At 41.0% G+C, this 16312-nt stretch overlaps 1 protein-coding gene across 1 annotated transcript; it reads right to left on the minus strand.

Moving 5' to 3' along the window:
* Window positions 1-2537: 2537 nt before the first annotated feature.
* LOC308047212 (serotransferrin-2-like) lies at window positions 2538-15745 on the minus strand (the record flags this gene model as incomplete). Its single annotated transcript, XM_080355554.1, has 18 exons — window positions 2538-2587; window positions 3312-3498; window positions 3893-4077; window positions 5333-5415; window positions 6104-6260; window positions 6548-6730; window positions 7014-7082; window positions 7392-7482; window positions 7706-7854; window positions 8024-8210; window positions 9278-9435; window positions 10107-10171; window positions 10278-10440; window positions 10908-11084; window positions 12161-12260; window positions 13044-13207; window positions 14632-14670; window positions 15694-15745. The coding sequence occupies 18 exons, from the start codon at window positions 15743-15745 to the stop codon at window positions 2538-2540; spliced, it is 2259 nt and encodes a 752-aa protein (XP_080211680.1).
* Between the last annotated feature and the right edge of the window lie 567 nt (window positions 15746-16312).

The raw sequence follows: 16312 nt of genomic DNA on the forward strand, positions 1-16312 counted from the left end.
ACTTGCCTTTCCATAAAGTGAACTCACTCCAGTAAGGATTTTTTTGAAAGATGTTGTAGATGTTGCTCACAGAATTGTGACTAGATCGCTCTAAAAAAATCTTATCATTCTACAACGGGAGCAGCTAAGGCTACTTAATGTGTGTTACAGCATTTGTCTGGCTGGCCTTGTGGCTGCACACATTTTGAGTTCTGATGCTTGCTGGATATGGTTGTCTGCAAGCAGATCTCATTTATTCCATTTGATTTGAGGTGGGCCTTTTGTATTTTATGTTCCAGGTGCTCTTCTAGAATATGGATGGTAACTGTGGATCAAAAGTCTATATGATGCTATCAAGTTAGCAAATAGTGAGAATTTGTACACTTGTGCCATTAGCCTCCATCGTGCTCTTGGCATTTTGTTTCTGTTCAATATTGTGTGAATCTCGAGTTTTACTGCTTCTTTTGTGTGTGTTTTTAATTTATGGAAATAAATTTTTCTGAGAACCTTTCAGTTTCTTCAAGGACTTCTTTAGGCTTGTGTCAGTAAATATGCATGATATATCTGTCTTGCATACGGGGGGGGAAGATGTCAAATCTCCAAAGAGATTAACACTGTTAAGTACCTGTGTGCACTGTTAGTGAGACATGGAGCAGCAACTCCAGTGCTCATTCGCTCATAGCCATACTTTGAGAGGAACAGAAAAAGACCCGGGGGACTTTAGGCATGATCCTAGCTCCTTTCACAGCATCCAGCTCTTAAGGCAGTAGAGTAGCAGGAGCCAGACAACACAGGCAGCTCCTGATGGGTTCACAATGGAGAGATTCAAAGCTGAAGCAAGGCAGCGGTTCATGTACTGCAATCAGACTGATGTTCTAAAGAAAAGCTGATGTTCTAAAGAAAAGCTGATGTTCTAAAGAAAAGCTGAACATCCAAACAACCTATTAAGCATCTGTAATGTCTATGTCAGAAAACAACTTCCCTCTAACCCCATAAAATCTTGCATATAACCCAGATTTTCAATTGGCTGCTATTCAGCTGCATGCTGCTTTTGGCAAAAGTAAGCTGGCAGATGCGCCTCTTCGCTCTCCTCCTCCCTGCCCTCTGACGAAGTGCAGTGTTGCGGGAGGCCCGCAGATGGCACCTCAGCTCCAGGAAAGAAAGCAAGGGAGCACCTGGGAGATGTGAACAAGCACCATGCTGTTCCCCCACTTCAGAGCCACATCCTGCTGGCTGCTCCGTTACCATCCTGGGACTTGCTTAATTCACCGTATACCTCTCCCCTTTGTCTCTGAAAAGTGGATGGGTTTGGACTCGAATCTTCAATCTCTTGTTTGATTAGTCAGTGTCAACCAGTGGCACAAATGAGAAAGAGCCTGAGCTCCGTTGCACAGAGCCTGAACCCCTTTTTCCCTTATATGGCAGATAAATCAACTATCACAACTGGCCTGTTTTCACTATTTGCATCTCATTTATTGGTAGCTGAGGTTAATACAACTGCAACATATGTAGTGATGACCGGAAAATTTTAGGTGAAGGATTTTTTTTTAATTAACTATCTTAACCTTGCTTGGTTCAGGGTGCATGGGAGCAGAATGGGATGCACTCCTACAAACTGAAATGAGCCCTGCCCATGAAGAGCCATCCACTCGAAATCTTTATCCAGTAACAGGCAAAACAAATATATGATACATTGTGTTTAAAAGACTTCATATTGTGTTCAGACAGCTTCTGCTTGTAGAGCCAATGCTATATAATTGATAAATCATATTTTGACACCTCATAGAATCATAGATTCAAGGTGTCAAAGTACTATAAAGTAATGGGGATTTTGCCAAGGCTGAATATTGCTTTCCTTCATCTTAAGGCTGCAAGGATCCAGTTCTGCTGGCTATTAGATTCTTTAATACATTAAGTTCTGAGATTAAAATGTTTTGATTTACTACTATAAAATCCTTGGTTAAAAAAGCAAATACGTTATTCCCAGTTGAAAGCAGAAAAGATTAGCGATTCTGGTAGCAATTACATATACCAGCTATAGTATGTATGGGTGTTCAGCAAGGACTATCTAGCTGCAACCAAAATCACAAATATAGGAGGACAGTGCTGCAACTACCAAATCATCAGTTGACTGGTGTTGTATGGAAAAAGTTTTAAAAGACAAGCAAGGCAAACTGCTACCGACTAACCTGTGCCACTCGTGATAGTGTGTATTTTAGTCCATGGTATCGGCCCTGCTCTTCTTTCCACAAAACTGCTGATTTCTCTGTAGCAGCTGTACAGAATTGCTGATCCTAGTTCTGTGCTGTGGGTTATGCAGACTGGCCTGTGCTGTTCCACATGAGGCCACGCTCCAAACAAGAAAGGGGTGACATATGAGTGCTATGACATTATCATAAACATAAAATCTGCTTAAAAAAATACAAGTGAGTATTCAGCATACATTTCTAGAGATGACTGTTTCCTTGCTGATTGCTTTGGATAGTTGGACTTGGATATTTCCTTGTTTTCAACGTGGATGGAGGTGTATGTGCCTTTCAAAGCTTCAGTATTAGCCATCAGTTTGATGAGGATGCACAGATATCCTGTTTGCAGAAGTCTAAGATGCCTACAAACCAGAAGAAAGTATACACTTAAAGATGCCATCAGCTTAAAAAATAGCTAATTCTTCAGCTACTATTCACTAAAACAGCAGAATAAAGCTAAAATTCCCCTTTTGAATTTCACTTCTTTCACAGAAGTCTAATTTACTGTGTAATCTTAATTTACTTCAATACAAATTTTCAGATCCCAAAACAGCTTTACCCTGGCTCCTAGACAGCTTTCACTTTTTGTGACAGCTAAATGCATACTTTACAGCTTTCAGTGGAAAATGATGAAAAGGCCATCACTTAAGATTATAAAGGTTTTGATCTTGAATTCTCTAGTGCACTCTTTTTGAAAAGGAAATTATTTAACTTATTTCTAAGTTAATTCAATAATTAAATATACAATTTCTTATCTTTTTCCCAAGTTTGGCATATCCAAATTAACATTATAATCCCTTTTTCCCAGAACTGATCTTTGGAATTGAAGGGACAAAATTCAGAGTGGGAATAAAACAGTCCTACTTCAATAACCTCATATTTGCTCTAAAATGACTTGGTTATTCTGTTCCTGCAGAGCTTCAGTTTCAGTGCTGTTGGACAAGAGTTGTACAAGGCTCTAAAGGAGCTGCAAACACTGTACTCCTTGGAAAACTGTTGCTAACAGGACAAAAGGGAAAGAGCTATGCACAGAAGGCTTCCTGCTTCGCATTTTTCTCTAGCTCAACATTCAGCACTTGACTGTACCTGCAGGTGTGCAATTAAACACTGATTCTGCCAGTTGAAAGAAAGACTCTCCAAGAATTTCCTGATAGCTCATGTGACTCGCATGAACAAGGTACTGAGTAGTATCTTTGAAAAGCAGGTCACTTTCACCGTACTTCCACGACTGAAAGAGATGGAATTCAGAATCCAGTTTGCTTCCCAGAGATTCCTAAACAGAAAAGATAAAAGTTTCACAGCTTGGATCATAAATAGCAATGTTAAGCTGGTGACCCTCAGTTTTATAGCAAGATCTAGCAGAAGAAAAGTTCCACTTATGTTCACCTAGTACTGTCCTTACTCAGACAAAACAATGCAGTCTTGCAGTGGCTTATTTCTCAGCAAAAGTATGACCACTGCAGAATGGCAACTGGTGTCAAAATGCCCCTTTAGCAAATCCAGATAATTATTTTCTCAGTCTCCTATGCTCATTCTTAACTCTATCATACTGGACCTGAAGGCATTTTATGTATTTAGCGTATAAAGCTTTTGACCTTGAAAGGGTTTTCAGCAGTTGCACAAAACAAGTGATAACATGCTAACCTTTTCCCAGTTATCTCTCTCACCTGAGATTTCATCAGAAAGTCATAGATTTTAGTGACAGTGACTGGTCGAGTCATGATTGCGCTGGGGGGAATGGGGCCAAGGTTGCAGCCTGCCCACTCTGTGACTGCAGCACGTGTTCCATCGGGACACAAGAGTTCAAAGTCAATAGCGCTATAGCCTTTTGCCCAACCAGAGCTGTCCAGATCTGAAAAGAAGATTAAGTGAAAGCAAATCCTTTTAAAAAATGAAAGCAGAAGACAGGGCAAATCTCATGCAAAATGTTAAAAATTGAGAGGAAGGAGTTTAGTTAATATGCTCAAAACAAATGCAGCACATTCTGTGGTCATTTATTAGGAATGCATAAGGAGCATAAGGAGCAGGGTAGTGCTTCCACTGAAGAAACTGGTGGGTGAACTTAAACAGCTCCTATCAACTAAAAACTAGAGTAATATCAAGGCATATGAACAGCTCATCATGCCTCATCTTCACCTGTAATCAGATGACTTTCTGAAAACCAGCAATTCAGCCTGCAGGTCCTTTGCTTCCCCAAACTGCTCATCACTGCTTGAATTCCTGTGGGTTTCCAGGCCCTTATACCTCCACTTGATTTTAGAGAAATTCCTCTCTTTGAAAAGCCTATTCTGTTACTGAAATTGCCTAAAATAGAATTTCAGTGTGCTTTATCAGGCTGAACAAAATGAGGGTTCACTTTCTCTCCAGCTCTGTGAAAAGGCAGCATATTTTGGCTGTTAGACCAGTAGGCAAAATTTAAGAGTTTGAGGGATTTAAGCTACTGTCACCAAAACTATTTTCAGCGACAAAATCCAACTACTAGATTGTTGCAAAGGTCAGTATTTCCCAGAGGAAATTAAACATTTCATAGTGAAGCAATAAAGTTGTTCAGAAACTGTGAAAGGCAAAATAATTTTCAGTATTTTTACCTATTAAGCTATTTGGATTGTTTATTCTGTAAGTGCCTGTGAAACAACATAAGGAAGTTGCCACGTCACAGTGAAGCCACAAAACATCTCCCAGCGCAAACAGCCCACAGCATCGCCTTTATCTGCCATTGTAATTCTCGAAACTCTGATTAAAAACAACAGGTACATGCACTATGGCTGGGACAAGATTTGGTGGGAAAAGTCAGCTGCTTTTTCAAGCTTTGAGCTTTCAAAAACACAGTGCAGTCTTCAGGGATAATTAGCACTCAACACACACCCTGATCCTTGCATTCAGTGATTCTTCCTCTTTCCTCTCTTAAACTGAACAGTATCTGAATTTTGACCTTTACTGGAACACCCACATGCAGGAAGGTTCTTGCAACTTTCCAGTCACAAAGACAATTTCATAGACCAAAATTAAACCTGTAAAAGCTGATCCTCATGAGCGATGGTCACTGTGTGGGAAGTAACTGACACCAATGAACATTCTCAAAGGAAAAGAGAATATCTGCATCTCACTCTGTATGTTCTGGAGTAGGTTAGAGTGTTCCAGGAAAGCTACATCTCCAAAGCTCCTTCCACTGGGATTCCCAACTAGGCACCTAGTGCAGGAAAAAGTAAAAACAAAAAAACCCAAAACCCAATAAATTGTTAGACAGCCACTACATGATGACTGATGTTTGGATAGTCATTTGAAGCTAAAACAGGAGTAGCTGGAAGTATCGTACCTCCCTTGTTTTTAATTACTTAGTTATTATACCAAACAAGTTAGTGATATGAGGATAGATCTTGGTGGATAGTGTCCACATATTTGACAAGACAATCCCTTCATCCATTAAAGCAGCTCGCAGGCCAGGGTTGTGGCACAACGTCCATGCAGCCCCACCTGGGCCTAGCCAGGAAACAGAATGTAATTCAACTAAATGCATTATATATATTCTGTAAGAGTGCTTTCACCTTTAACACTCTACCTCTGCTTCTGTTTTTTTAATATCTCCAGTCTACTTAACTACCTCCCATACCCTACACTGCTTCTTACCACATCACCTCTGCTCTCTGACCGTCTAACTTCCTTCCACCCCTTCTCTTTAACGATCCAGTACCAATGCTCTAGGCCTGACACGTTTGGAAGCATTGTCTTGCTCTGGAAATGGTTTCATGACTGTTTTAAATCACCAGTAAGCTGAATATCCCATGGCAACTGCAACCAAAACAAAATACTTGCTAGCAAAAGTCACTTAATAGTTCTGGCTATTGCTCTGCACTCCTGACTCTGACAAAAGGCTTTACCTGAGTGCTCCCATACTGCCGTAGTAACGTTCGTTGTGACTTGCAACACATCTGCTGGATACTCGAGCCCCTTCCACCTCACTCTCTCCAATACAGACTTTGCACAGGTTTCCATCTGCTCCTGGCATGCAGCCCTTCCAAAAGTAGTTCTGATAAACTGAGTAAAGAAAAGTGAGGTGAGATTAGGGCAAGGTATTCCAAAGCCTCTTCACACATGTGAAAAGGCAGGAATGGAATTCCATCCTATTAGCTAGCAAGAAGAGGGCTAAATAGTGTGAAGAATCACAACCAGTCAGACAGGAGGAAGAGCTGCTTCAACACCCTCTGAGACCGCAGTCATCACTCGCTAGTCAAATCCTCATGGGCCCATCTCCACTTTACTCCCAGATTTGGGGCTTCAGATTTCCACAGTCTAGTCACCAGGTAACCCAGAGCAGCCCTTACCAGAGTCAATGTCACAGTTCCCAGTAGCATTCTCCAGAGCTCCCGCTGCGTATCTGGAAGGAAGTAACCATCCTCCAGGACTATACAGGTGACTGTGGCAGGATCGCCTTCCCCTAAGGTTATGGATGTTAATCTGTTTGGCATTTTTCTTAGCCAGGGCAACAGCATAAACTGGTGGTAGTGCTGTGAAACAATGACAACAACCAGTTATACCAACGCAACTAAGTCTTCCAGACAGGCATAGCCCCTCTCTTCCCTCCCTCATGACGTCTTCAGCTACAGCAGAGGATCTGCATTCTTAACTTAGCCACAGAGCTCTTGTCCTAGCTGCCTGGCATTATCTGTAAAGCTCCTACTGAACATGCACAGCAATTTCTTTCCCAAACCAACATGCAAATACATTCCTACACAAATCCTAGAGGCAGCCTCGGGAAAATCTTTTGCCTTCTCAAGTTTGTCCTGTTACCTTTGTGCTGAAGGTGAATGAGCTTTCCTGTTTCCTCCATGCTCTTAGCAGCCTGGGCACAATCTCCTCCTGGAGAGGAGAGACAACCATTAAGGATCTTGTGACCGCTGTCATGGCTGTCACATGGCAGCACCCCACCAAAAACCTTGCAGTCCTCTTGAGCCATGTCAGCATCTCCGTCCCTTTTACAGAAGAGATAAAGTAAGTAGCCAGAAAAAGTGCTACAGCCAGCTAGTGGAAGAGCTGAGAAGAGTATTTGGACATATATATTGATTCCTGCTTCCAACACAAAATATCACAGACTGTGGAAACTTAACTATATTTTTAATGGCACTTTTTTTATTCCCTCCCATATGATAAGGTCACATGAGAACTTACCATAGCATTCTGCAGCTACAGGCACCAATCCACACCTTCCTGCAATGTAGACATGTGTTGCATCCAGGGTGACTGCATCGGCCTCACTACTCTGCCAACAGCATTACAGAAAAGAACAAAAACAGGATTTGGATGAAGTGTGTAACCAAGCAGCTGTACTTCCCTACAGGCTTCAAATTCCCCTGCATAAATTCCCTTTCATTCCTTATGGTCCTTCTGGTGTACAAGCTGTTTTTCCTCTTGTTCAGCTCAGACAAGGACATAAACACCCTGTGTGGTCTTATCACACCCTCTGACCAGAGGGGGTCTCCTACCTTGATCATTTCAATGCATTTGGTCATGGAAGTTGCTTGGACACAGACTAATGGGTCGGATTTGATGCTCAGTGCCCACTCCTCACATTTGCGCAGTTCAGCATCACTGATGCAGCACCAGCGCACAATGCTGTTGTCCAAAGAGCTCCCTGCATCAGAAGGAAGGAGCACAGTGAGATCATGTCACCTGTGCACCAATCTGTTCTTTGCTAAGGGGATGTTTACGTCTATGCAGACGTGTCTGATAGGGAGCAATAACACAGAAATAGAAATGTTTCTACCCTTTCCTTAGCTACAGTCCTCTGGAAGGCTTCTTACCTTCATGACCAAGTCCCTTGAGGAGAGCTACATAATCCAGACCAAGGACATAGGCAATCTCTAGCTGCTCCTCGAGAAGCTGTAAGTGCTGAGTGGCATCCCGAAACAACAGGTTCTTTCCCCCAAAGGGTGCTGAAGTAAAGAGTTCAAACCTGGCTCTTTCCTTTCCTTTTCGCCCAAAGAGGCGCTAGAACAAGAACAACACCTTTAATTGCGGAAAATCTGATAATCCTTCCAGCAACAGGCAGCCTCACCCTTCCCTCCCTCCATATCAATGGTTTGTGACATTGCACTCAGGGTTCCATCAGGTACTGCAGTGAGTGGATGGTTCCAGTGCTAAAAGCATCATATGATTCAGTTTTTTGAGAACTTTTTTCCATCTTTGTTATTCCTATATATTGGGCTGTGCTCAATGTGTCCTACCCTGGAAAGGCAACTGAGTATAGCTGAGTGAGAAACATTTGTGATAAAGATCAGCACAGTAAAGCGGTTCAAAATATCTTGGGCTTTATGCTGGGAAAGTACCATGGGTGAAGTGGCTCTGTGCAGCCTGATGGCACTGGAAGAGAAGAAACCACTGAGAAGTGTCCTAGGAACAGCACTGCAGTGCCATTGCTATAAGTGGGGAACAAAATTAAGATATGTGTTAATAAATGTGCTGACAAACACTTGTGAAGATCTCTCAATAAAGGAGAGACTTTGTACTACTGTTGTCTGGCAGATTCTGCATGACAGGACAACCCAGCTCACTGGCTGAATTATTCACTGTCTGATGGACTATTTTAAGGCCCAGATGCCTTCATAAATTCTTCGAATTTGCATTTAAATATGCATTTCAGGTTCAGCTTCAAATAGACTCCTGGATGTCAAGGTAACAAATGATATATATATGTTGAGAAAAGGAAAGGAATAAAGGTGAACCCTGCCTGAACCTATGCATCTCTGTCAGCTACATAAGAATTCACACAAGTTCCAGGGCAGGGTGAGCACCATCAGCCAGTTTCCAGTTTGGGTGTTATGGCATCTTTATCTTCTTTATTTATTCCCAGCCTCCTACAGCAGAACTATTTAGATGGAAGTAAAACCTTCTTCCAGAAGCCAATGCAGGATCCCTCCCCAGAAAAACGATTTTTAGTCCTTTCTCACACTAACTCTAAATTTCTCAAGAAGGAAGGCAAACTGTGTGGTAATCTCCACACAGAGATGCATGAAAAGCCCGTGTCTGGAGATACCCAGGTTATAATATCCACTCACTTGGATCATAGTAAGAAATTTGTTGGTGATCTTCTGGAAGTTGTGGCGAGTAACGATGCCCCGGCCCGGCCCCTTGCCCAAGTTACAGGTGCTGTATTCGGTCAGCTCGGCTGTAGTCCCACCAGGGCATAAGAGTTCATATTCCTGTTGTTCTGACTCTAAAACAACAGGACACTTATAAATCTATGAAGTGAGACCTGCCTTGGCACAGAGATGGAAGGTAAAACATTTTTCAGAGGAGGTTGCTCAAAGATCAAGCAAGCAGCACAGCGCATCAAGCACACTCGGGAAAGTTGTCTTTGGTATGATCTTCTCTTAACAAAGAGAGGGACCTCAGCCAGCGGCACTTAAAATACTCTTTAAGCTCTAACACTGTAAATACATTTGTTTAAAAATAGTTACCTGCAAATACTACTGATAACCACCAAAAATGTCAATACAGAGCTCAACTGAGTTTAAAAACACAAAACAGACATACAGGAACTACACATTCTAGAAGCTCAATACTCTGAATTTTCCAATGAATCTTGTAACTCAGGCAATGCAAATGCTGACAGATGCATCAGAGACTTTAGGGTAAAGAAATCACCTGCATAAAAACATCTGTCTGCTCCCATTCTTAGAATCTCCTGTGAGCAATTATTGCTCACTTAGCCTTTCCTTTTCTATTTCCTTCTAACTTGTGTGGAGAGCCAAAAAAATACAACTGAACTCCTAGCAGGGATTGAATTTTCCCTGAAAACAACAAAAATGTAGGCATGTCCCCCAGCCTCCCATGCAGGAAAGAGCACAGCCAGAGGTTAAAAAGAATCTGAGTTTTTATGATTACCTGTGGCACTCATAATTGTTAGATGATCTAAAAAGGCCACATCTGCAACTCCACTCTTCAAGCACCTGCAGGAAGACAAATGCCATCCCATTAACAGGTCACCTGGCTTTTTTTCCCTCACAAGTTCTTTCTCCCTGAAGGTAAATTCAGTACCAGTGTCACAGAGCTCACCTGAAGGCTCCCTCAGAGTCATAGAAGGGTTCGTTACTGCTTGTCTCACAGAAATGGTTCTTGTCTCTGACATAGGATTTTTGTCCTTGGCACAGAGCACACAGTCGAGGAGCAGCAACACCAACCCCAGGGATGCAACTTGCATTGAAATACTCACTGATTACTGTGGATGTAGGAGGAAGAAAAACAAAAATAAAAGAACTTAAATGGGAAAAAGCAGAAGAAAGAAAAGGAGCCAAGCCTATTATGGACATAACTAGGACAATGGTGCTAAAAAAATATATATATATATACCAGCAAATGCAGCTTCATTGTCTGAACTTCAAATTTGAAACATTTGCTGGAAACATCAAATTTTGCTTGGTTCAAACCAGCTTTGTGCTGACTAAATATTGCAAAAATTTGTTTCCTGTTGCATACAGAACACAAAGTTTTCCCATTTTGCTAAAAATTCTACTTCTTTGGGATCACTAGAAAAGAACTGAAGAGAGCTAAAAGCCAGAATCAAAGACAATTCAAGGGGATATCTCATCCACAAAGTCCTTCTGTTTCCACATAGCTCAGTTCATTCTACATCTGCTTGCATTTCACCCGCTTTTGCTGAGGGCAGACATGGCTCCTATCACCCACCTTGGCTCAGAGGCTGTGCCTCGTCCCAGGAAAGATCATTCCTTGCAAGGAGAAAGCCAAGTGGAATGTTCCAGCCTGATGTCCATCTGGCTCCATTGTGGCAGCTGCGCACACCTCGTAGCCTCCGGATATCCAGAGTTCCTCGTTTGGCAATGGCCACAGCAAATACACAATTTCCTGTGACAGGACAAAATATGTAACAGAAATAACTAAATCCCAATTCTGCAGCTTCCATCTGTGTACAGGAGTTCAACTACTTCTGTGAACATGGCTAAAGAAAAAAAAATCTTAGGCATATAAAACATAAGTATTCATGCCAGGAACTCTGCTAAATACTGGCCACCTGCACCTTGCCAAACTAAGCAATGCAAGAGACGTGCAGAGCAAGAACGTAAAAATCTGGTGGAAAAGGCTTACAGGATCATCCAGCTCCATCACCCAATGCAATTGCTTCTCAGGAATTTTCAACATTTGCATCACACTGTTTAGGTATCATAACGGAAAGAACTGCTATGTGTTATCCTCAGAACATATTGTACTTACCACCACCAGAAACATCAATTCCACTATGATTTCCTGGTTCTTCAGCCAAAAGAAAATTCACTTCTGTTCTCATACCATCCCCTTATTAGTCTCTTCCTACATCCATCTGCTAACTTGGCTACCTTCTCAGATTCATGTCCCACAAGTATTTACTATTGAATGTTTGATTTTGGCTCAGATTTATTTATTCTTGGTCTATAAATTATTCACTGCAAAGGCTGTTCAGGTCTGCCAGGAATGAAGAGTAATCTTACCATAACAAGATTCCTCACCTTATATTCTTGTCTCTTTAGGGTGAGAAGGAGAAAACTAATTCATGAGAGAAGCTACAATCTTAAAGAATCACCAGTAAATGTCTAGTTACATTAGTAAAGAGCATGATATAAGAATTAACACAGATGGAGTAAAACCCTTCGTATTCCCTCCAAGATGTAGAACCTCAGTAGACCAATGCTGCAGGCAGAGGTAGATACCTACAATTTGTCATAGTGACAGTGCCACAGGCAGAAAGGCTACTAGATACAAAGCACCACTGGTATTTTATTCATCATCAGTAAGTATTTTAGAAACAATTGTTAGTCACCTCCATACTCCTGTATTGAAAACATACAGACTTTATTTTCAAGACTTCTTGAGCTTTGCCTTTCACTGCTTAGCAATTTATCAGCCAAATCAGAAGTACACCTTATTCTTCTGCTTTATGTACCCACCTTGGTCATAGATCTCCTTTGCCACCACCGTCAAACCGTACAGCTTTACAGCAGAGTAAACATCTCCGGCATCCAAGGAGGCAGCATCTGCTTTGTTCGCCTTAAAAACAACAGCAAACCCCTCAAAACAAGTGTCTTCACAGGGAAACAAAAAAACCCCACAGCTTCAAGAGTACAGTTTCTGCCTGAGAAGTAGTAACGAGTGCTTTCTACAAGCATTTGCTTTGGTTTTAATTTAATCCCTGCTACTAACCATGGTGAAACGTTAGCAATGAAGGCTGAGTTACCTTCAAAAGATACCTATTATTTTCCTGCAACGTCTTTTCTTGCCCTTTCTTCATGCCTTCCACTCCAAAAACACAATTCTGATGCCAACTGAAGAAAAAGGCAACCTCTGTTTCCTCCCACTGCTCCCCCAAGACCACAAATCTCCCTGAGTTCTGCTGAATATAGTATTTCCACGACCTGGAAAGTGTAACTGGAGTCTATTAATAAGGGCTACAGGACTGAATGAAAACAAGAAATAAATTATTCCCTGAACCAACAAGAAATATTTTCTTTGTTTTGTTTTCCAGGTCAGATTTGCCATTGAAGGCAACTGAAGAGAAATGGAAACTGGATAGTTTGGTTTTGTCCATTTATTTCCAAGCAGCTTTTTACTTATTTCCTGGAGATTGCAAGGACATTAGCAGGCTAAAATAGTACATCTAGTAGAATGCTTCTGGGTTTTAATTCTTGCCTCTCAAGCTACCATGTACTTTGTCATATAAGCAATACCATCATTTCAGTATCATTTTATTCTCCCATGGATTCGGTTTACCAGTTACTTCTTCAAAAGAGGACTTGGACTCAAAATTAGTTTTAAAAATCTCTGTGAACTCACCCTGATTTTATCAATGCAGTCATATGTATTGTGGGCTCTGATGCAAGAAATCCTAGCAAACGAACTGGCAGTAGTAAGGGGCAGCACAGCCGTAAGTGCTTTGGACAGTTCAGCACACTTTCTCTGCTCCAGGTCAGAAAGGGTGCACCATCGGAATTTCTTCCCTGTAGGATCAAAAAAAGAAGTCAAGATTGCTAGGATTTATTGAAAAAATCCTCAGTTTAAGACCTCATGGAAGAGGGAGTTTTTTTAGTTTATTTAACTTCACAAGTATGTTGATTCTGCACACTCACATACCCTCGTATTTAGAGGCACTCGAGAGATATGCCCAAGCAGTCCGACCACGATCTCTTTTGCCCAACACGGAGGACAAGGAATGTTTGCTAGTCAATCTTTACTATGCTTCTTTGCTTCCTCTTGACTGTCAGCGACAAACTACTTTTTAGGTAGATTTTTCAGGAATCAACAACAGCATGGTCTTTTGACTCAGAATCTTTCTTGCTTCACCCTCCATGAATCTTAGGCAAGGTTGCCATCCAGAAGGAGGAAACAAAGGCAAAGACACCTTTATGGCTGTGGTCTGTTTTCTTGTTGGGACAGCAGGAGGAGGAACAGCACATACAATGTAGGGTAACCTTGTTACCATCTCCCTGTTATCAGCCTGCAGCTTTTCTCCCAGCAAGTCAAGGGTGATGTGACCTTATCAGAGCACAGACCTTCTGATGTTGATGTAAACAATGCATTCCCCAGGCTTTATCAGTTTTATTGCTGTCAATATGTCCTTGGTTATCAATACAGGCCATTCTTTTAACCTTTGCTCTGCTGTTTCCTCTGGTGCTTTCACACACAGGTATTCCCATGCACAATTTAGCCATACCAATCTTATTATTTTTGTTACAAAGTTCTAAAGATTCAGAACTAAGCCTGCAAAAGAATAAGAAATGTGGAGGGAGGATGCTGACAGGGGATCACGTTGCTTAAGCTTTGTTGAATTTAGTCTTTAGAGAGGAGACTTGTTTTTTAAACAGACAGTAACTGGTATTCCAAGTCTCAGGTGTCTCACAGCACTGAGCTATTAATACACACTTTGTTAGAACAGCATTTCCCACTGAGTGCCATGCTTTGTTAGAGAAGTAGTTACTTCCCATTTTATTTCCAGACAAAGATTACATGATTTTAAATATTAAGACCCACATCAGAACTCCAGGGTCAGAAACCTTAGGTCAGAGGAGAAGTATGAAAATTTTAAGTTGAAAGAAATTCACAATTAAGTGCTACTTTTTAATAGAGGAAACCAAACTCCTCAATCTAGCAGGTGAGGATCTGGGGCTATTTGAAATTATGATGGCAATTCTGTGACTTGGATCTTTCCTTGTTTTGAACAATGTATTATTATCTAAAGTGTTTCTTCAGTTATGACAAGTAACTTGCTGGATTTCCCTCAAGATAGAGAGGTTTACCTTCCCTGACAACACCCACTATGAAAGATAGGAACTAGGGACAATTTGTTTATTGACAACGAAGGATCGTGTAATATATTGAATAGAGTATTGAATAAACATTAACAACAAAATCCTCAAAACCTCACTTCTTCCAAGCAGGAAGTTAGTAAGAATTATCTTCATTTTTGGATGTCAAACAAATAGATTAAATAGCCTGCACAGGAACACTGTGCAGAACTGTAGCAGAACTGCACTATTCAGTCGCCAGATCTTTTTCCAGATGAAAACTAAGTAACCAATTAAAAAAACAAGTGAACAACAACAAAACCAGCGCCAGCACGCCAGCAGAAACAATGGGTTAGAAAGATGCAATTAGAAGCGGAGAAGGTGAAATCTCCTTTTCCAGCAGGAGTCGAGGGTTTGGTTGGTTTAAACTGACTACAAAGCTACACCTTAAAGGAGTCCAGACATGTCAACAACACTTCGTCTTTTCCTTAAGACTCCAATGATTCCATCTTGGATGTACTGTGACTTATTTTGTATTCTTCCTATTAAATGCCTTCTGCTCTGAAATACACCATCATATACATCTCAAGAAGATACTACACAATTAAGGATTAAAAAAAAGGATTATTATATATAAAAATAGTATGCACTTATGTAACTTGAAAGAATCTTATACCATGTAACAAAACCCAGGACTGACTGCATAGAAAACACTACAACATCTCTAACATTAACATTTCCAGATGTTTAAGCATTTGGCTCTCTGGGCATCTAATAATATTAAACATAAATATTGCCTGGAATAAATAATGGTTACAATGAAATACTGAAGTTTCTAGTTCTTCAAGCATAGCATCAGACATCAGTACTTTACTTGTTTTGACATTAATTCAGCACGATTCCAAAAAGAACTTGTTGTTTTAGAGGGGAGCAGACTGCAATACACCGATTCATCCTGACAGTGTTAATGAGTATGCAGATTTCAGCTGTTCAAAGGAAACAAACTTTTACTGGATTACTGCTTCAAAACTAACAGGGTCCCCATCTGCCAATGATCAAACAGCAAAAGGAAATCACAGGCACGGTTCTGGCTGCAACTTCTTTGCACAGAAGAAAACAAAACCAAAGCACGTATTAGCATTTGTAACCTGGTAACCCATCCAGAGATCACCTTCCTCTTTGCCTCTTGGCATCAGCCTTACCTGAAGACAGCAAAATGAAGATGATTAGGACAATTAAAAGCACTGTCTTCATGATCACAGCAGTTCCGCAAGGATCCTCTCTCTACCCTGACGCTCTGCTGTCTCATACCAGGAATTCCACAGTGATGACCAGAGCTTCTGGAAGATAACAAATGGTTTTAGGCATCAACAAGGATAAACCCAGATTTAAGAAAAAAACAAACTGTCAGAGGATGGTATATCCTTGTATTCGAAGGAGAAAAGGACAGAAAATATCCATGCATTTTCTGCTTTGTTACAGACATAGGAAGAAAGGTAAGCCTCTGCTTTTGAAATAAATTGTGCTTCTACTGTTTCAAAATGCCTTTTGGAGATAGGTAAGACTTCCATCTATCGTACAAAAAAGATAACTAAAGCTAAGTGAATTGTCCAAGCTACTGATCATATCTCTCTATTGAATACTGAAGGGTCTTTCTTATTTTTTCACCTGATAATGGTTTATCTGCTGAGTAACTTTAAACAAGAAGTAATGGTATGCCTCCCTGAAAATTCAGAAGAGAGCTGTGACACTGTTGACTTTTCTTGACATTCTTCATTCCATTCTAGCACAGCAATCTCAGCCAACTTGGCTTATCTCCCT

This window comes from Nesoenas mayeri, assembly GCF_963082525.1.
Source record: "Nesoenas mayeri genome assembly, chromosome: 17".
Classification (NCBI taxonomy): Eukaryota; Metazoa; Chordata; class Aves; order Columbiformes; family Columbidae; genus Nesoenas; species Nesoenas mayeri.